The 16,004-nt window shown below is 34.9% G+C and overlaps 1 protein-coding gene across 1 annotated transcript; it reads left to right on the top strand.

Annotated features, from left to right (window-relative positions):
* The first annotated feature begins 716 nt into the window (after window positions 1-716).
* On the top strand, window positions 717-15,802 carry LOC138336751 (carnitine O-palmitoyltransferase 2, mitochondrial-like). Its single transcript, XM_069286304.1, has 15 exons — window positions 717-1,465; window positions 4,666-4,709; window positions 5,540-5,745; window positions 6,133-6,192; window positions 6,719-6,822; window positions 7,156-7,289; window positions 7,511-7,624; window positions 8,133-8,230; window positions 8,894-9,040; window positions 9,413-9,533; window positions 10,026-10,222; window positions 10,473-10,642; window positions 11,006-11,234; window positions 13,695-13,886; window positions 14,442-15,802. The coding sequence occupies exons 1-15, from the start codon at window positions 1,403-1,405 to the stop codon at window positions 14,588-14,590; spliced, it is 2,028 nt and encodes a 675-aa protein (XP_069142405.1). The 5' UTR covers window positions 717-1,402; the 3' UTR covers window positions 14,591-15,802.
* The last annotated feature ends 202 nt before the right edge of the window (window positions 15,803-16,004 follow it).

Genomic DNA, 16,004 nt, shown 5'->3' with positions numbered 1-16,004 from the left:
CAGTAGAATTTACTGTAGGCTATACTGTATATACACATGTACTTGTATGTTGGCGAGGTATATATTTTATCCCACCAGCTTTAATTTCTTGGTTGTAATTGCTGATCCTAAGTTTTGCCAGCAATTTTAGAAATTCAAAATTTTGCAAAGAAAGATAACTTTCCTCTTTATGGTTTTATTTAAGTTTACTACATATAGAAATAGCTTATAAGTTACTACAGCCTAAAAGCTACATTTTGCTTGAGAAGATAATGGCAGTTCTTCAACGTATAAATTTTCTAAATGACCGTTTTAATCTGACTTGTTCCTTCCTACTGAAATTTCCTATTTTATTGTCAAATATGATGTTATTTTCATTGATGAACATTATCCACTTTGAATGTTTTACTGATCGACCTTCAAAGTTTCTTTTACATGACTATTCATGTTATCTTGTTATAGTCTAGCCAACACAACACAATGCTTGAAACCGTCGTGTATACTGCCCTAATTCAGTCCTGAAAGCAGCATTTATTGCATACTTTCCAACCCGCAAGGGCCATTTTGCATTTTTTTAATTCGTTTGTTCAAATTGCGTTTTATCTATACATGTACAAAAGGTAATATGAAAATTCGTCAAATGTTGAAACATTATATTATCTCTTTTACTTTTGTATTTGAATTTTTGCTGTGAAAGTACCATACATGTATTTCAGAAATGTATGTTACGATTGGTTTGACTAAACAACTTTTTCCATAGCCATATCAGCTACATGTATTTTATTACCTAATATTGAGAACAAAACTTGTCTACTTTTTATACTAAGTTCCTTAGCAGTCAGTACAAATTTACCATTACTACATAAAATTGTACCTAAATATCTATACTCAGAGCCTAGTTTGGAAGATCACCGTTTTTAGGTCTAAATCAATAATTCCCATTTTCTTGAAAATCGCATTTATACAGAAAGTGTTTTTGCATGTAGTGGGTCGTCAGTTATATTTACCCCCTCCCTACACGCAAGGACGTATCCTTGCTTCACGCAACAATAAAATAATAAAAAAAAAAAAAAAAAAAACCCACACACACAAAACAAGGTAAGTGATTTTTTTATATTACTTTCAGTTGAGCATTAACAAATCCCATGTATCAAAATCAGAGACTAATTGCCGTAGTAATTGGTTTATTTATATCGTACACGGCCCGGCAGACCACAGACTGAACAAATCCGAATTAGTGAGAAACCTCTTTCCGTGTCGAAAAGTTACAAAGTAGAAAGGACTTCCGGCTTGAAGATGCCGGTTGGGTTGTAAATATAGCGACTGTTCAACCTTCTTTTATGCGGAAAGTTCAAAGTCCAACGCTTTGTTATTGTGGAATTTCTTCCAATTAGACCGTTGCAGCATACCAGAAAACGAGATAATGTTGAGGACAAGCGTAAAATCCTTAGCCTCACATTGCAAACGGCTTCATCAGGCCAAAAAGGTAAAAGCACAGGGACTTGTAACGTAGGTTGTGAGAAAGTCTGTTGTGTATACATGTGTACTAGGCCTATATACTATAATATGAATTTAAGGCAAAGCCTCAGAAGAGCGCAGCTCCATGTCATGTAAATACAGGATTATATAACATCATAACTTTATATTGTTTACATTTTTCTACGAGATTAACAATAAAATATATTTCACTGACATGCACAGGATATCAATAGTTGGAAAGAATTCGATATAATCCAAATGCAATAGTTCAATTTACTTTTCATCAGATGCGGAGAAAACTTGGAAATATGCCACACATGTTATAAAAAATACGCGGGAAACAGTGCTGTCATCTTTGGCGTCAGGTTTTGTGACGTCACTGCTGACGGTGCCGTGCGCTTGAGAACATACAGTGTACCCTATTATTATATTTGGCCAATACATTTGTTGCGTTGTTCTTGTATATATGTAAGTTAAAGTAATTTTAAAGCGTATCCCGATGACCCGTTTCGTCTAGTACAGAAAATCTCAAATCTCGCCGTGCTGATAACGAGAATTAAAACATGGCTGCCTACATGGAGGCGCGAGACTTTTCCCGCGGGACACGATTTCAAAGTCCAAGGGGTACTGGAATGTATTGGAATCTATATGCTCACACACGTGTTATGGTTAGTAGAGCTTCGCTCTACGCGGCCTTTGGCCGCGCAGAGAGCTGCGCTCTTATAAAAGGACAAGGGAACCAACGGCTCGCTTGAAAGAGGTACACCTGCCTCTACAAAAGTCGCCCGTATTCCGTCAAACATGGATAAATATGTACATATATAATACCAATACATTCTTAAATAAATTTTCGACATGGAAAACACAACTTCAATCACGAAATAATATATTAACATACCTTTATTTCACTATGAACGTGGAAAATACAGTCAGATTTCCTCGCTGTCGTTTTGCTTGTCCACTGAAATCTAGGTTAAACACGTTTGAGTGGATATTGTGTACCCCATACCCGGACCCGAACTGGAAACCCCATATACACAGTGCCTGTATGCTAAAAGCTACAATATTAATGTGGTAACGGTAAAGTAAAACATTAGAGTCTCGACTTAAGTTAGATTCTTCAATTAATGATACGTATATTTCAAATAAAGGTACTTCTAAGAACCTTAACCATGAAACTTAATTTATACAGAGTCTGGGTACAGAATTTCAGTGCAGTATCGGGTAAGGGCGAGTACACTAAAAAGGTACCCATCATCAATTACAATATGGCGGATTATACGAACAAGAGTCGAGTTCTGGATAAAAAAAGTGTGATTCCTCGCTTAGTTGTTGGATTGGATTTAATGAAAGCGTTATCGGTTATAGCCTATTTGTATTTGCAATGGGAAAATATCACCAGAAAGTGAAATGAATGCATACAAAATTTGTTACAAGGGAATATGAGTGCCTTTGACCTAGATTTCACTGGACAGGCATAACGACAGTGAGGATATCTGACTGCATTTTCCACGTTCATAATGAAATAAAGGTATGTTAATATATTATTTCGTGTCTGAAGTTGTGTTTTCCGTATCGAAAATTTATTTAAGAATATATTAGTATTAAATATATATATATTTATCCGTGTTTGACGGAATACCGGCGACTTTTGTAGAGGCAGGTGTACCTATTCCAAGCGAGCCGTTGGTTCCCTTGTCCTTTTATATAGTATATAGGCCTAGTACACATGTATACACAACAGACTTTCTCACAACCTACGTTACAAGTCCCTGTGGGTAAAAGTGACTATCGAGTCAAACTTGAGCTGAACTTGCAATTGGTGTCGCATCTACATTTGTATCTAGTCATTTTGGATATATCCTACTGACAGGCAGTGACAGCATGAAAACAATTCCAATATATAATAAACCATGGTCCGGATGCTATTGGTATTTTATTTATGTAAATATACCACAATACGACACTGTTTATCATGACCGGTAGCACCGCTAAATCTGGCTATTTAGCTTTTGTTTGTTTGTTTGATTTATTAACGTCCTATTAACAGCTATGGTCATGTAAGGACGGCCTCCCATGTATGCGGTGTGTTGCGTGTATGTTGTGCGAGATGAGTTGACTGGGAGACTGCGGTATGTTCGTGTTGTGGCTTCTTGTATAGTGGAACTGTTGCCCTTTTTATAGTGCTATATCACTGAAGCATGCCGCCGAAGATACCAAGCAACACACCCCACCCGGTCACATTATACTGACAACGGGCGAACCAGTCGTCCCACTCCCTGTTTGCTGAACGCTAAGCAGGAGCAGAAACTACCACTTTTATAGACTTTGGTGTGTCTCGGCCAGGGGACAGAACCCAGAGCCTTCCTCACAGGGGCGAACGCTCAACTCAAGGCCAAAAGTGAGGCTATTTAGCTAGATTTGACTATATAGCCAATCTGACTACACATATAGTAGACAAGTGTAAACAAACAGGTGAGGTCTGGTCACATTTTTCTTGTGCAGTATGAAAGCATGGATGACGAAACATGTAAGTCGTTGAAATGAATAATGTTTGCCTACTTGCTCATTTGCAGGCGACATTTTAAAATTCCATTGTTGCAATTGTTTATCCATTATCACTATTCCCTGGTAATAAAACTATAGCGAGGCGATCCAATATGGCATCGCTGTGTTGTCTACAGATAAGCATCCACCTGATGAAGATTCAGGCCACAGGTGCACTTGGAGCATGCAGGTCCCGTGCAAAATTGACCATGACGTGCAAAAATTGCTCAGTTGGCTCATAAACAACAAGATATGTGGTATATTTCAAATAGAAAATTAGGATTTTATATCTTTTTCATCAGAACATGATGAATGGATGCAAGTACCAAAAAATGCAACGACAGATTTTAAAAAAAAATCATCAAAAATTATCTTGAGAATCTACAAAAATATTTTGTTTTGCCGATTCTCAAGATTCGTAATTAAATTTTCGATGTGTACGCTGATTTTGTGAACAGGTATGTCACTTTTGTTTACATTTGAACACCATACGTGTTGTCAGATTTGGCTATATATAGTCAAATCTAGCTATATATACATGCATCTGTAGCCAGATTTAACGTTGCTACCGGACCTGTTTATTTGGACTATTCTTGCTGAAGTTCAGTGCATTTGTATATCAGTTATGATGTTTTTGTATAATTTTATTTTATTTTGCAGTTTGCAGATCAGTTGTTAAAAACCGGATCACGAGCAGTTTACAGGTAAAATTATTTTGACATCCAGATTTAAGCAAAAATTTAATATAAGATCAACTTGACGGAAAAATGATTTAACATGCATTCCTATTTTCAGTCAGTCACTATTACATGTTATACTTGGGACCCTAGTAGTCAACACTATCATGAAGTATTTGTCAACAGCTCCAGATATTCGGAAATCTGGATGCATTGTAGAATATGCACACAATCACGACTACTGTTCCATCACAACTACTTGTTGGGTCCCAGTACATGTATTATTCAACATCTTGGCATTCTTATGTTTTGGCATATCAGGTACCATTTTGGAGACGTCCCTATAGACACTAGCCTCTACTTTCCAAAAAATGATCCCAATGCTTATGAAATTTTCTTGATATCATTATGCATACTGCAGCCTCTTATCCATAGTATGCAGCCTCTTATCCATAGTAAAACAATCTTTTTTGATATCAGTATCATTATGAAAAAGCATCTTGAAAAATAAGAATAACTGTTGCGAACAGTGAGTTTTTCAGATTCTCAGCTAATCAGAAGCAACGTTATGAATGGCGACGCCATTTTTTTCTTTTATGGGATGTTAAAGTAAATTTTGAAGCCAGTGAAAATGCTCGTAGCAAGCAAAATTGAATTATTAAGAAATAACACATGTGCATTCAAAGTAAATTGCAATATGTTATTATACATATAAATTATATATTTCATTTTATAACTTTGGATTCTTTAAGGATTATTGCATGTACAATTGTATGTTGAAATGAAAAAAAATAGATCTGTTTTTAGTTAATTGTTTTATTATTATGACAATACCTTTGTTCATTTCATGTATCCAGTACAAGGTCTGGGTCAGATTGGGAGTATTTACAACGCAGTATCGTCCCAACAGACTACTTCCAGGACAGTCTCCCTCGACTAGCGATTCCCAAACTAGAGGCCACATGTGATAACTATCTGGAGTCCCAGCAAGTGATTCTCACTCCAGAAGAATGGGAAGACACACGGGAAAAGACCATGAAATTCATGGAGGAAGACGGAAAATGTTAGTTTACAGAGAAATTCCATTATAGTATCTCTATTAGACCGAATAATCTGTCTCTTAAATTGAGCTCCTTTTCTTTTGTTGTTGTTTATTGATACGCTCATCTCTATAGAGGGTAGAGTATAAAAAGATACCTTTACACACCAAACAAAACATACCAGATTAATCAGTAAACAGATCAGTAAGATTTTAGATATGAAGATACATGCACTTGGTTTAGAATTCAATGTTTGAAATTATATGACCTTGAAACAAATTATGAAATAAAAATAGCTTCAGAAAAGGTCTTTTAACAAAAATATACTTCATTACAGAACATACAAATATATATGATTTTATATGTACCAGATATACTTATTCTCTACTTCTTTTTTTGATTAATTTCAGATCTACAACAAGAGTTGAAGAAATTGGACAAGGCAAACAAACACACCAGTTATGTTTCCAGTAGGTAGTCATTTCCCTAATGTATAATAAATACAATAATTTTATTACCTGTATTATTATTTTTATTTAAAAAAATTATATTACCTGTAAATGATGTATTATACTTTTAGGTTTGAATTAAATATTAGTATTTATTACTACTAAAGCATAAAAAAAGATAAACTTTAGAAAGAATACGGTGCATTCAGTCGCTGTTAAAATTTGAAAATTAGATAATTTTGAAAAAATACAAAATTAAAAAAAGGATCAGAATGTCCTGTAATTGCTTTTGGTCCTATCAAAGTTTATTTTTTTATTTTTTTTTTATAAAAGATAAATCTATGATACCGCCTGTACCTGTATTATCAAGAAGATTAAGAACAATGAGCCCAAATTGCACCATTGCCATTAAAAGATATGCTAGAACACCCAATGTATGTTACACACCAATGCATGTCAAAGATAACAACCGATGCTTAAGTAAATGAAAGATTGATGACAATATAATAAAGAGCAATTAATTTGACCTGAATCTTTTATTTTTCAGAGCCCTGGTTCGACATGTATTTGAAATCTCGACTACCTATTGTACTGAACTTCAATCCATTCATGTCATTTGTTGATGACCCCAAACCTGAGTATCGTACACAAGTATGTACATGGTCAAACTTTTAAAACTCAAAAACAGCTGAACCATGGCTACATTTTAGCTTATCATAGTGTATAAGGTATTTCACTTAATTATGTTATGAAAAGTTCAATCAGGACTAGCATGATAATCGAATAGTATCTTGTCTTATAAATGAGTTCAAAAGATAGAAGAGATATTTTAATAAGTAAGTATAGTTACATCTTTGCTTTTCTTGATTTTCATCTTTGTATGTGGTTTGCCCGTTGACCTGTACCCGTCTTCATTTGTATAGTAGTTCAAAATTCCTGAAAAATAATTTCACTCACTATCAATGAAGTTTTGATGTTTTTCAGTTACTAAGGTCAACAAATATGATAATATCTTCCTTACGGTTTCTCAAATCTTTGAGGGAAAACATTTTGGAACCTGATGTTTACCATTTGAAACCAGAGAAAACAAAGAATGAAAAGTTTGATAAATTTTGCAGGTAAATATACAATGACCAGTAGTTGTATTGTACATTAGTACGTTAATGATAGATTGACCATTTTTCTATGTATTTGTTCTGTTATATACATGTACCAGGTAGTCATTATTTTATATCAACATTATAGTTATATCTTTATATTTCACCCAACTTTTTTCTCCATGCCTATGTCATCTTCTGAATTATATTATCGTAATCAAATCATTTAACTTCATATTTAGAAAGGTACCAAGACGATTTGCCTGGCATGGAGCATTGCTACACAGTAGGCAGTCTGCCTTTCCTTTGGACATGAGTCAGTACGGACGTCTTTTCAACTCTACACGCATTCCAAAGTATGTTTCTTATTTTGTGTTGAGAATCAGATTTCATTATTTATTTTAAAGAATATTTCTAAACTTGTTAAAATCATAGCATGCATTGAAATGAAGAATATTGTTTTGAGTAATTGATTGATTAATGCCATCTCACAAACGTAAGTTTGAAAGGTTATTTTACCTCATAAGGGAGATAACTCAAACACATATCTGTATCCAGTGCCCATCTTTGTCTAAGAATCCAGGTCTATGACATGATACAACCAACAGTTGTATTTTTATGTACAGTTTGAATTAAACCTGATTTCATGTCTTTTATACATTTAAATTACGTCACAATGTACTTGTAGATTGGTCCCAAATGACCTTTAATAGTAGTTGATGGGAAGTAAAACTCAAACAAACAAACAAACTTGAATAAAATTTTAATAAAACTTTAGTACATATTGTATAAGCTTGACTGTATATTGACAGATTTTGATGATATGTTACCAAAATATCAGTCTATTATGTAAATAATTTCCAGAGAGGGTAAAGATGAGTTCTTGACAGATCCAGACGCCAGACATATGCTGGTTATGAGAAATGGTCACTTTTACGTGTTTGATGTCTTAAATAACGAAGGTGAGTGGAATTAACAGTTCTGTTATCAAATGATTGTGCAGTAGTATTTATGTCAGTACTAGAAGTGAAAAGATGACAGTTACATCCAACCCAATGCATATTGCCTTGTCCTGGCTGTAGTTTATCTATGACTGATGCTATAATCATTAGTAAGATATTGACTGCAGGTTGATGGCTTTTCTCCATGAGCTCCAGCTCTCCTGCAACTCCAGGCATACATCCTGAAAATGAACTTGACTATCAGAAGAATGTAAAACAAAATAAATCCCAACCTTTGTGATATCACAAATGGGTCAAAGTTTGTCTAGTTTTGTAGTTTTCCTACTTCGAATCACTGGGAAATAATACTTCACTGTTAATGCAGAAATTAACGCAAGTTGGAAATTTCCACTTTAAATTATAAGAAAAACTTTTTGCTGCGAAAAATTGCCAATGCAAGTAATATTTTGTGGATATATATTGTTTGTGATATCATGTGTTTGCAATCGTAACATCAAACTTTTCAGAGAAAGCGATGCGAATTCCACTCACAACATAACAACATCACAACTGATCCATACCTTCCCACAAGGAAAACAACTCTGTAATATATATTGCAAATACAGAATATGTAAGTTATTGATTCATTTAAGTGAGAAATCAATTTGACCATAATTTTCGTAGGTCATATTGAAAGTCCAGAAAAGATCATGGGTCATATCCAGTATATACTACAAGATAATCGACCACCACCAGAGTATCCTCTCGGCTACTTCACAGCTGAGAACCGAGACAAATGGGCAGCATATAGGGACCAACTACTGGCTCAAGGTTTGTTGTTTCCGTCAAGTACTTTTCCGTTTAAAAAAAAAAATAGAAAATTTCAAGTATAAGTAATGTCAGCTTCACAAATTAAGTTAGTATACTTTCATTCTTAGCTTGCAAACTTATGGAAATATCTAGGAGTAAAAAAATTATATTCTCTGTTATACAGATAATTTTGAAAAGAATGAAAATAAATGTTTCTCAAATCTTATATTCCTCTCTAGAAAATTAGAAAATCTTCTATGATGAATATTTCAAAGTGAAATTGTGTTTATCGTTTTTAGTGAAGAAAATCTGTGATCTTAGTGTTTTCTTTTTGATAATATTAAAAAACAAAACTCAAAAATTGCATGTTAAAGTATTTTATTGTAATTCCAGGTAATGGGCCAACATTAAATAAAATTGACACTGCTTTATTCGCTTTGTGTTTGGATGACAAGAACTCAAATGATCCTAATGATATCACCAGACAGTTCCTACATGGCGATGGCATGAACAGGTACAAGTTATTATCTAAACATTTATAAACCTTCCCAACAGGGGAACTACAGGTTTGCAGAATACATTTAATTATAACCCCATTCTATAACAAAGTTGGGGTATGGGGGTAGGGGAGGGGTTAAATTTGAATCAATGTGTCTGTCTGTCCATCCATAGAAAATTCCTAAACTACTGGATAAATTTCATTGAAACTTGGCAGCAATGTTGGGGATCATGTACATGTGTTGATGTGTATGAGAGATGATACAATAGTTAGCCATTGACTAAAAGCTCTAGTTTTAAACATATTCATTTAAATGGTTTTCATATTTTACATCTTTATTTTGAATTGCCAATGTAAAAGATAAGTTTGACTTATCTTATATCCAAGAAACTTATAACAGTATAAAAGTTTATTCTATTTTTATATGGTTTGGCATTTAAAAAAACACTTAACTATGCAATAAGCTATAATACTGTAAGTTATTAATCATAAGATTTTATTATTTAGGTGGTTCGACAAGAGCTTCAGTCTCATCATGACTCCAGACTCAAGAGCGTGTGTAAATTTTGAACATGCCTGGGGTGATGGCGTAGCTGTTTTGCGTTACTTCAATGAAGTGTTCAAGGATTCAACAGAAAATCAATTTGTACATCCGTCCACTGCAGTTCCAAATGTGAACTCAGACAGTGCAGTTGAGAGACTAGGTAAGGATACCATTCTATATGCATCTAGAAAAAAAATTAATAAAATTACCACCAATTTGATGGAAGTTAATATCAATGCAATGCTAATACGCAGGGGGGAAAAATGAAGGGGAAATTGTTACAAGGATTTTCTTCTATTTAAATTTTATTTCTTTTTCCCTGTTCTTATTTAACTTTAATTAGATGCATCCCTGAAAAAATGGGTTCTTATTTTTGGTTAAATTTTATTTGTTTTCCTCTGTTCTTTTAGAATTTGAATTAGATGCATCTCTGAAGGAAGGGGTTCAGACGGCCAAGGCTAACTTTGATAAACTGGTTGGATCACTGGATCTACATCACCTGGAGTATGACAACTACACAAAGGATTTCGTTAAAGCAAAGAAGATTAGTCCTGACTCAATCATGCAGCTAGCTATACAGGTATCCATGGCCAAATCTCTAGGGTGAAAGTGTTTCTCAATACAAGGGTTTTGAGATCCCTAAACTAATGTCAGGAAAATACAATTTACTGTTGATTAGTCGCACCTTCTGGTGATTTATTAAACAAACTAGTCCAAAATATATATGCTTCACTCATTTAGCCAACTTATATATCATCAATTATATATAAATATTCTTCTGAAGAATCAAGGTAAATAAGAATTCAACATTTACTCTAAATTTTTCTCTGAAATTCTATTGAAATTAGTACTTTTCTTTTTGTCACAAACCCATAGGAACTTTTTAAACTGATCAGATTTTAGAATTATTCATTTAATGATAGAGCCTTTATCATTTGTTTAGATGGCATATTATCGACAAAACAGGAAGTTTGTAGCAACATACGAGTCGTGTAGTACTGCTGCATACAAACATGGCCGCACGGAGACCTTGAGATCTGCTACCATGGATACCAAGAGGGCCACAGAGATGATCGTGGACCGAGGAAACAAAGAGAGCCCAGATGACCTGTTTGATGCCCTAGTCAAATGTTCTAAGACACATGGAGAACTCACCAAGAATGCAGCTATGGGTATGTTTTATTTTATTACATCCTAATTCAAGCAAGCTCAGTTAAATGTATTCTGTGATGTCAGTGTAGGTACAATGTCAGAGTGTCAGTACAATGACAAGGTATCAGACTATCAGTACAATGTTAGGGTGTCAGTACAATGTCAGGGTGTCAGTACAATGTCAGGGTGTCAGTACAATGTCAGGGTGCAAGTACAATGTCAGGGTGTCAGTACAATGTCAGGATGTTGGTACAATGTCTGGGTGTCAGTACATTATCAAGGTATCAGACTATCAGTACAATGTCAGGGTGCAAGTACAATGTCAGGGTGTCAGTACAATGTCAGAGTGCAAGTACAATGTCAGGGTGTCAGTGCAATGTCTGGGTGTAAGTACAATGTCAGGGTGTCAGTACAATGTCAGGATGTTGGTACAATGTCTGGGTGTCAGTACATTATCAAGGTATCAGACTATCAGTACAATGTCAGGGTGTCACTACAATGTCAGGGTGTCAGTACAATGTCAGGGTGCAAGTTCAATGTCAGGGTGCAAGTACAATGTCAGGGTGTCAGTACAATGTCAGGGTGTAGGTATAATGTCAGGGTGTAAGTACAATGTCAATGTATCAGACTATCAGTACAATGTCAAGGTATCAGACAATCATTGCAATGTTAGAGTACAAGACAATAAGTACAATCTCAGACTATCAGTACAATGTCAGAGTGTCAGTACAATATCAGGGTGTTGGTACAATGTCAGAGTGCCAGTACAATGTCAGAGTGTCAGTACAATGTCAGGGTGTCAGTACAATGTCAGTGTCAGTACAATGTCAGGGTGTCAGTACAATGTCAGGTGTCACAGTCATGTCAGTGTCAGTGTCAGTACAGTGTCAGCAGGTGTCATACAGTGTCAGTCAGTACAGTCGGGTCAGTAGTGTCAGTACAATGTCAGGGTGTCATTACAATGTCAGGATGTCAGTACACAATGTCAGGGTGTCAGTACAACGTTCAGAGTGTCAGACTGTCAGTACATCACTGTCAGGGTGTCAGTACAATGTCAGGGTGTCAGACTAACAGTACAATGTCAGAGTGTCAGTACACTGTCAGTGGTGTCAGTACAATGTCAGGATTCAGTCAATGTCAGGGTGTCAGTACAATGTCAAGGTGTCAGTACAGTGTCTGGTTGTCAGTACAATGTCAGGGTGTCAGTACAATGTCAGGGTGTCAGTACAATGTCAGGGTGTCAGTACAATGTCAGGGTGTCAGTACAATGTCAGGGTGTCAGTACAATGTCAGGGTGTCAGTACAGTGTCAGGGTGTCAGTACAATGTCAGGGTGTCAGTACAATGTCAGGATGTCAGTACAATGTCAGGATGTCACTACAATGTCAGGGTGTCAGTACAATGTCAGGGTGTCAGTACAATGTCAGGGTGTCATTACAATGTCAGGGTGTCAGTACAATGTCAGGGTGTCAGTACAATGTCAGGGTGTCAGTACAATGTCAGGGTGTCAGTACAATGTCAGGGTGTCAGTACAATGTCAGGGTGTCAGTACAGTGTCAGGGTGTCAGTACAATGTCAGGGTGTCAGTACAATGTCAGGATGTCAGTACAATGTCGGTTGTCAGTACAATGTCAGAGTGTCAGTACAATGTCAGGATGTCACTACAATGTCAGGATGTCACTACAATGTCAGGGTGTCATTACAGCGTCTGGTTGTCAGTACAGTGTCAGAGTGTCAGTACAACGTCAGAGTGTCAGTACAATGTCAGGGTGTCAGACTATCAGTACACTGTCAGGGTGTCAGTACAATATCAGGGTGTCAGTACAATATCAGGGTGTCAGTACAATGTCAGGGTGTCAGTACAGTGTCAGAGTGTCAGTACAATGTCAGAGTGTCAGTATAATGTCAGGATGTCAGTACAGTGTCAGAGTGTCAGTATAATTCCAGGGTGTCAGTACAAAGTCAGGGTGTCAGTACAGTGTCAGAGTGTCAGTATAATGTCAGGGTGTCATTACAATGTCAGGAATTTGTTGTATATTTTGTCATAATTTTATCCAAAACATAATGTTACGCTCTCTTAAATGCAATACATCATAATCAGTAGCTTTTCCAGGAACAGGTAATCTTGTAATATACACAAATACAGTAATCATCGTATCCATTTGTCAGTCTGTCCATCGACAACTGACATGGTAATAGCTGATGGTATGAAGATGTTAAAATGGGCTCATGGGGACACCAAATATCATGGTCATGAACTTCCATGTGGTCTGGCAATCACTGCTACATATGGGACCACTTTATCAAGGCTCTTTCTGAGAGACATCAGTTTTCTGGTTTAAAGATTTAGATCTGTAAATCTATACTTCCTACAATTACAGGTACAGATGTATATGATAATATGATATCATGTTATCAATCAAAAAATCCCAATGGATCATATCCTTTGGTTAATTCCTCTACAATTATGTCTTCACACAGGAAAAGGATTTGATCGTCACTTGTTTGCTCTCCGAACACTGGCTGAGGAAAATAATTTTTTCCCTCACAAGATATTTGAGGATCCTGCATACCAGAAGCTCAACCACATAATCCTGTCTACCTCAACGCTCAGTAGTCCTGCTGTGATTATCGGAGGCTTCGCACCAGTCGTTCCGGACGGATACGGAATTGGTAGGTGTCTTTTTGTTCATAAAAACCATAGAATATAAAGCCTAAAAGATCTTCTGTTTGCATTAACTACAGTCAACATATGGGTTTAAATTCTTGTAAATACCTGTAGACCAATTTATTTTTGTGGAAAAGTTTGTTTTCACAAATAAAAATATACATGTACAACAATTACAATTAAAAGGTATTTCAATTCAGTTTTAAATCTGCATACTTGATTTGAAGTAAAAAATTTGAAATCCAAGATTGGGTTTACAGTACTGTCACAATAGCTTTTGTTTCGCTATTTACTTTTGATAGTCTAGAGTGACTATTACATTTGTTTTGTCTCAAGTAAAAATATATCATTGGCTTTTCATGTAGAGGCTGAATAAATCTGTGGGTTATTTGTTTCAGTGTAACATACCTAACTGTAATTTTACAGGCTTTATAATAAGATTCACTCATATTATGTAAGTGAGAGTAACAGTCTTAGATGTTATTTTACTGGCTTTTTATTGTTGTGATAAGCGACCCAGAATTGACTATATTCACTCTTATATATTGTATATTTAACAGGTTATGCTATTGAGAGTAACAGAATTGGATTCAATGTGACCAGCTACCCTCCAGCAACTAATGTACGAGAATTTATAGACTGTCTACAAATAAGTCTGAATGATTTGTTTGATGTCATGAATAAAGCCAGTCCTAGAAGCTCTTCTTGAACCATGGAGGATGATTATTTATTGAGTGGAATGGATTGATGCCGTTTGGAACTGTCTTGACTTATTGCAGTAATGGATTAATATCAATATGCTGTTGAATATTTATTTTGTGAGGAATGATCAAAGATCTTAATACTGATGAGCATTTTACTCAGATCTACTAGTTGATTAGGCAATAAAATGTGTGAATAGAAATTGAATGTGATTTCAGTGATAAAAATGTTTGTGATATGATGATATCATTTAAGCAATCACCCATGCTGAATAGATGGTGTTTAAAAATATGATTATCATCAAGTAAATTAAATTTCTGCTATCTCATTTACTTATTATAAAAATATGAAATTGTACATTTATAACACTGCACTTTCTTAAATTTAACTGAACTGAACAGAAATAGGCTTTATAAGCAGTTTGGATGAGACTTTAAACTTATATTATTATGACAGGAGGTATTTATGATTGTATTAATAATACATAATGAAAATGATATTTCATAGATGATGAATATCAAATATAATATATACACTCAGGTCTGTGCTCAAAAAACACATGCAATGTATGCACAATATTCCAATTATATCTTTCTGTCCATGTGAATCAGGGGTGTAATGTGTTTCAATTCAGTTAATGTTTGTCCGATATATGGCTACACGTCCTTATTTTTTACATTGAAGTTTGTAATGATTGTAAATCATACTTTAGGACCATGAATGTTTATTTTATTTACCTGTAAAAAGTAATTAGAGAACAAAACTAGAAAAAAAAACTATTTTGTTGCTTAACTTGCCTAAAATGTATATGATTAAGTTTAAATGTTTGAAGGGAAGAATTTTTCTTTTGTTAGACGGTGTATTAATTAGTTATAAGAACATCTGTACTACTGCACAACTTCTGTAAATTAACAAGTTGTTATGAGGAGGGGAAAAATGCTGCAAAATTTTTCTCCTCACATAGTTAACTGGTATGATAAGATAAATGTGAAAATAGCTGAACTATTGTACTAGAAAATATTGTTTAACTGTGATATCAAGTGTACAGCTTATCAATGTTTTGAGGAAAGAATGTGATTGTTTTTCTATGAAAGTCTTTTTCCTAACCTTTCTTTAAATGCCTGAATATCCAAGTGAAATACTAGGTAGTTATATTATTATAATAAAGGGGAAAAGATGAAAATGGATGAACAATATTATTAAAAAGTGGTCTAATGTATTCTTTTTGTTTTCTTTTATTTCTGTAAAGTGAATACAAACTTAATTGTGCATGCAATTAAATTTTGAAAAATAAAAACTACATTAAAGGGACAATTCAGTCTAAGAGAACATTAGGATTTGGACATATATCGGGAAAAACCCCAGTCCTTATGGAAATTAGACCAGTCGGTTTTTCTGTGATATGCCAGAAAAGCCCATGG

Source organism: Argopecten irradians, chromosome 12, assembly GCF_041381155.1.
Source record: "Argopecten irradians isolate NY chromosome 12, Ai_NY, whole genome shotgun sequence".
In the NCBI taxonomy this organism is placed as follows: Eukaryota; Metazoa; Mollusca; class Bivalvia; order Pectinida; family Pectinidae; genus Argopecten; species Argopecten irradians.
The sequence above is the reverse complement of the archived record's forward strand: the minus strand, read 5'-3'. Positions and strand labels throughout refer to the sequence as shown.

Coding starts and splice junctions, on each gene's coding strand:
- LOC138336751 (XM_069286304.1), top strand. CDS start 1,403: ATGTTGAGGACAAGCGTAAAATCCTTAGCCTCACATTGCAAACGGCTT. Junction 6,193..6,718: donor ACACACCAGTTATGTTTCCA/GTAGGTAGTCAT, acceptor TTTATTTTTCAG/AGCCCTGGTTCGACATGTAT. Junction 9,534..10,025: donor CATGGCGATGGCATGAACAG/GTACAAGTTATT, acceptor TTTATTATTTAG/GTGGTTCGACAAGAGCTTCA.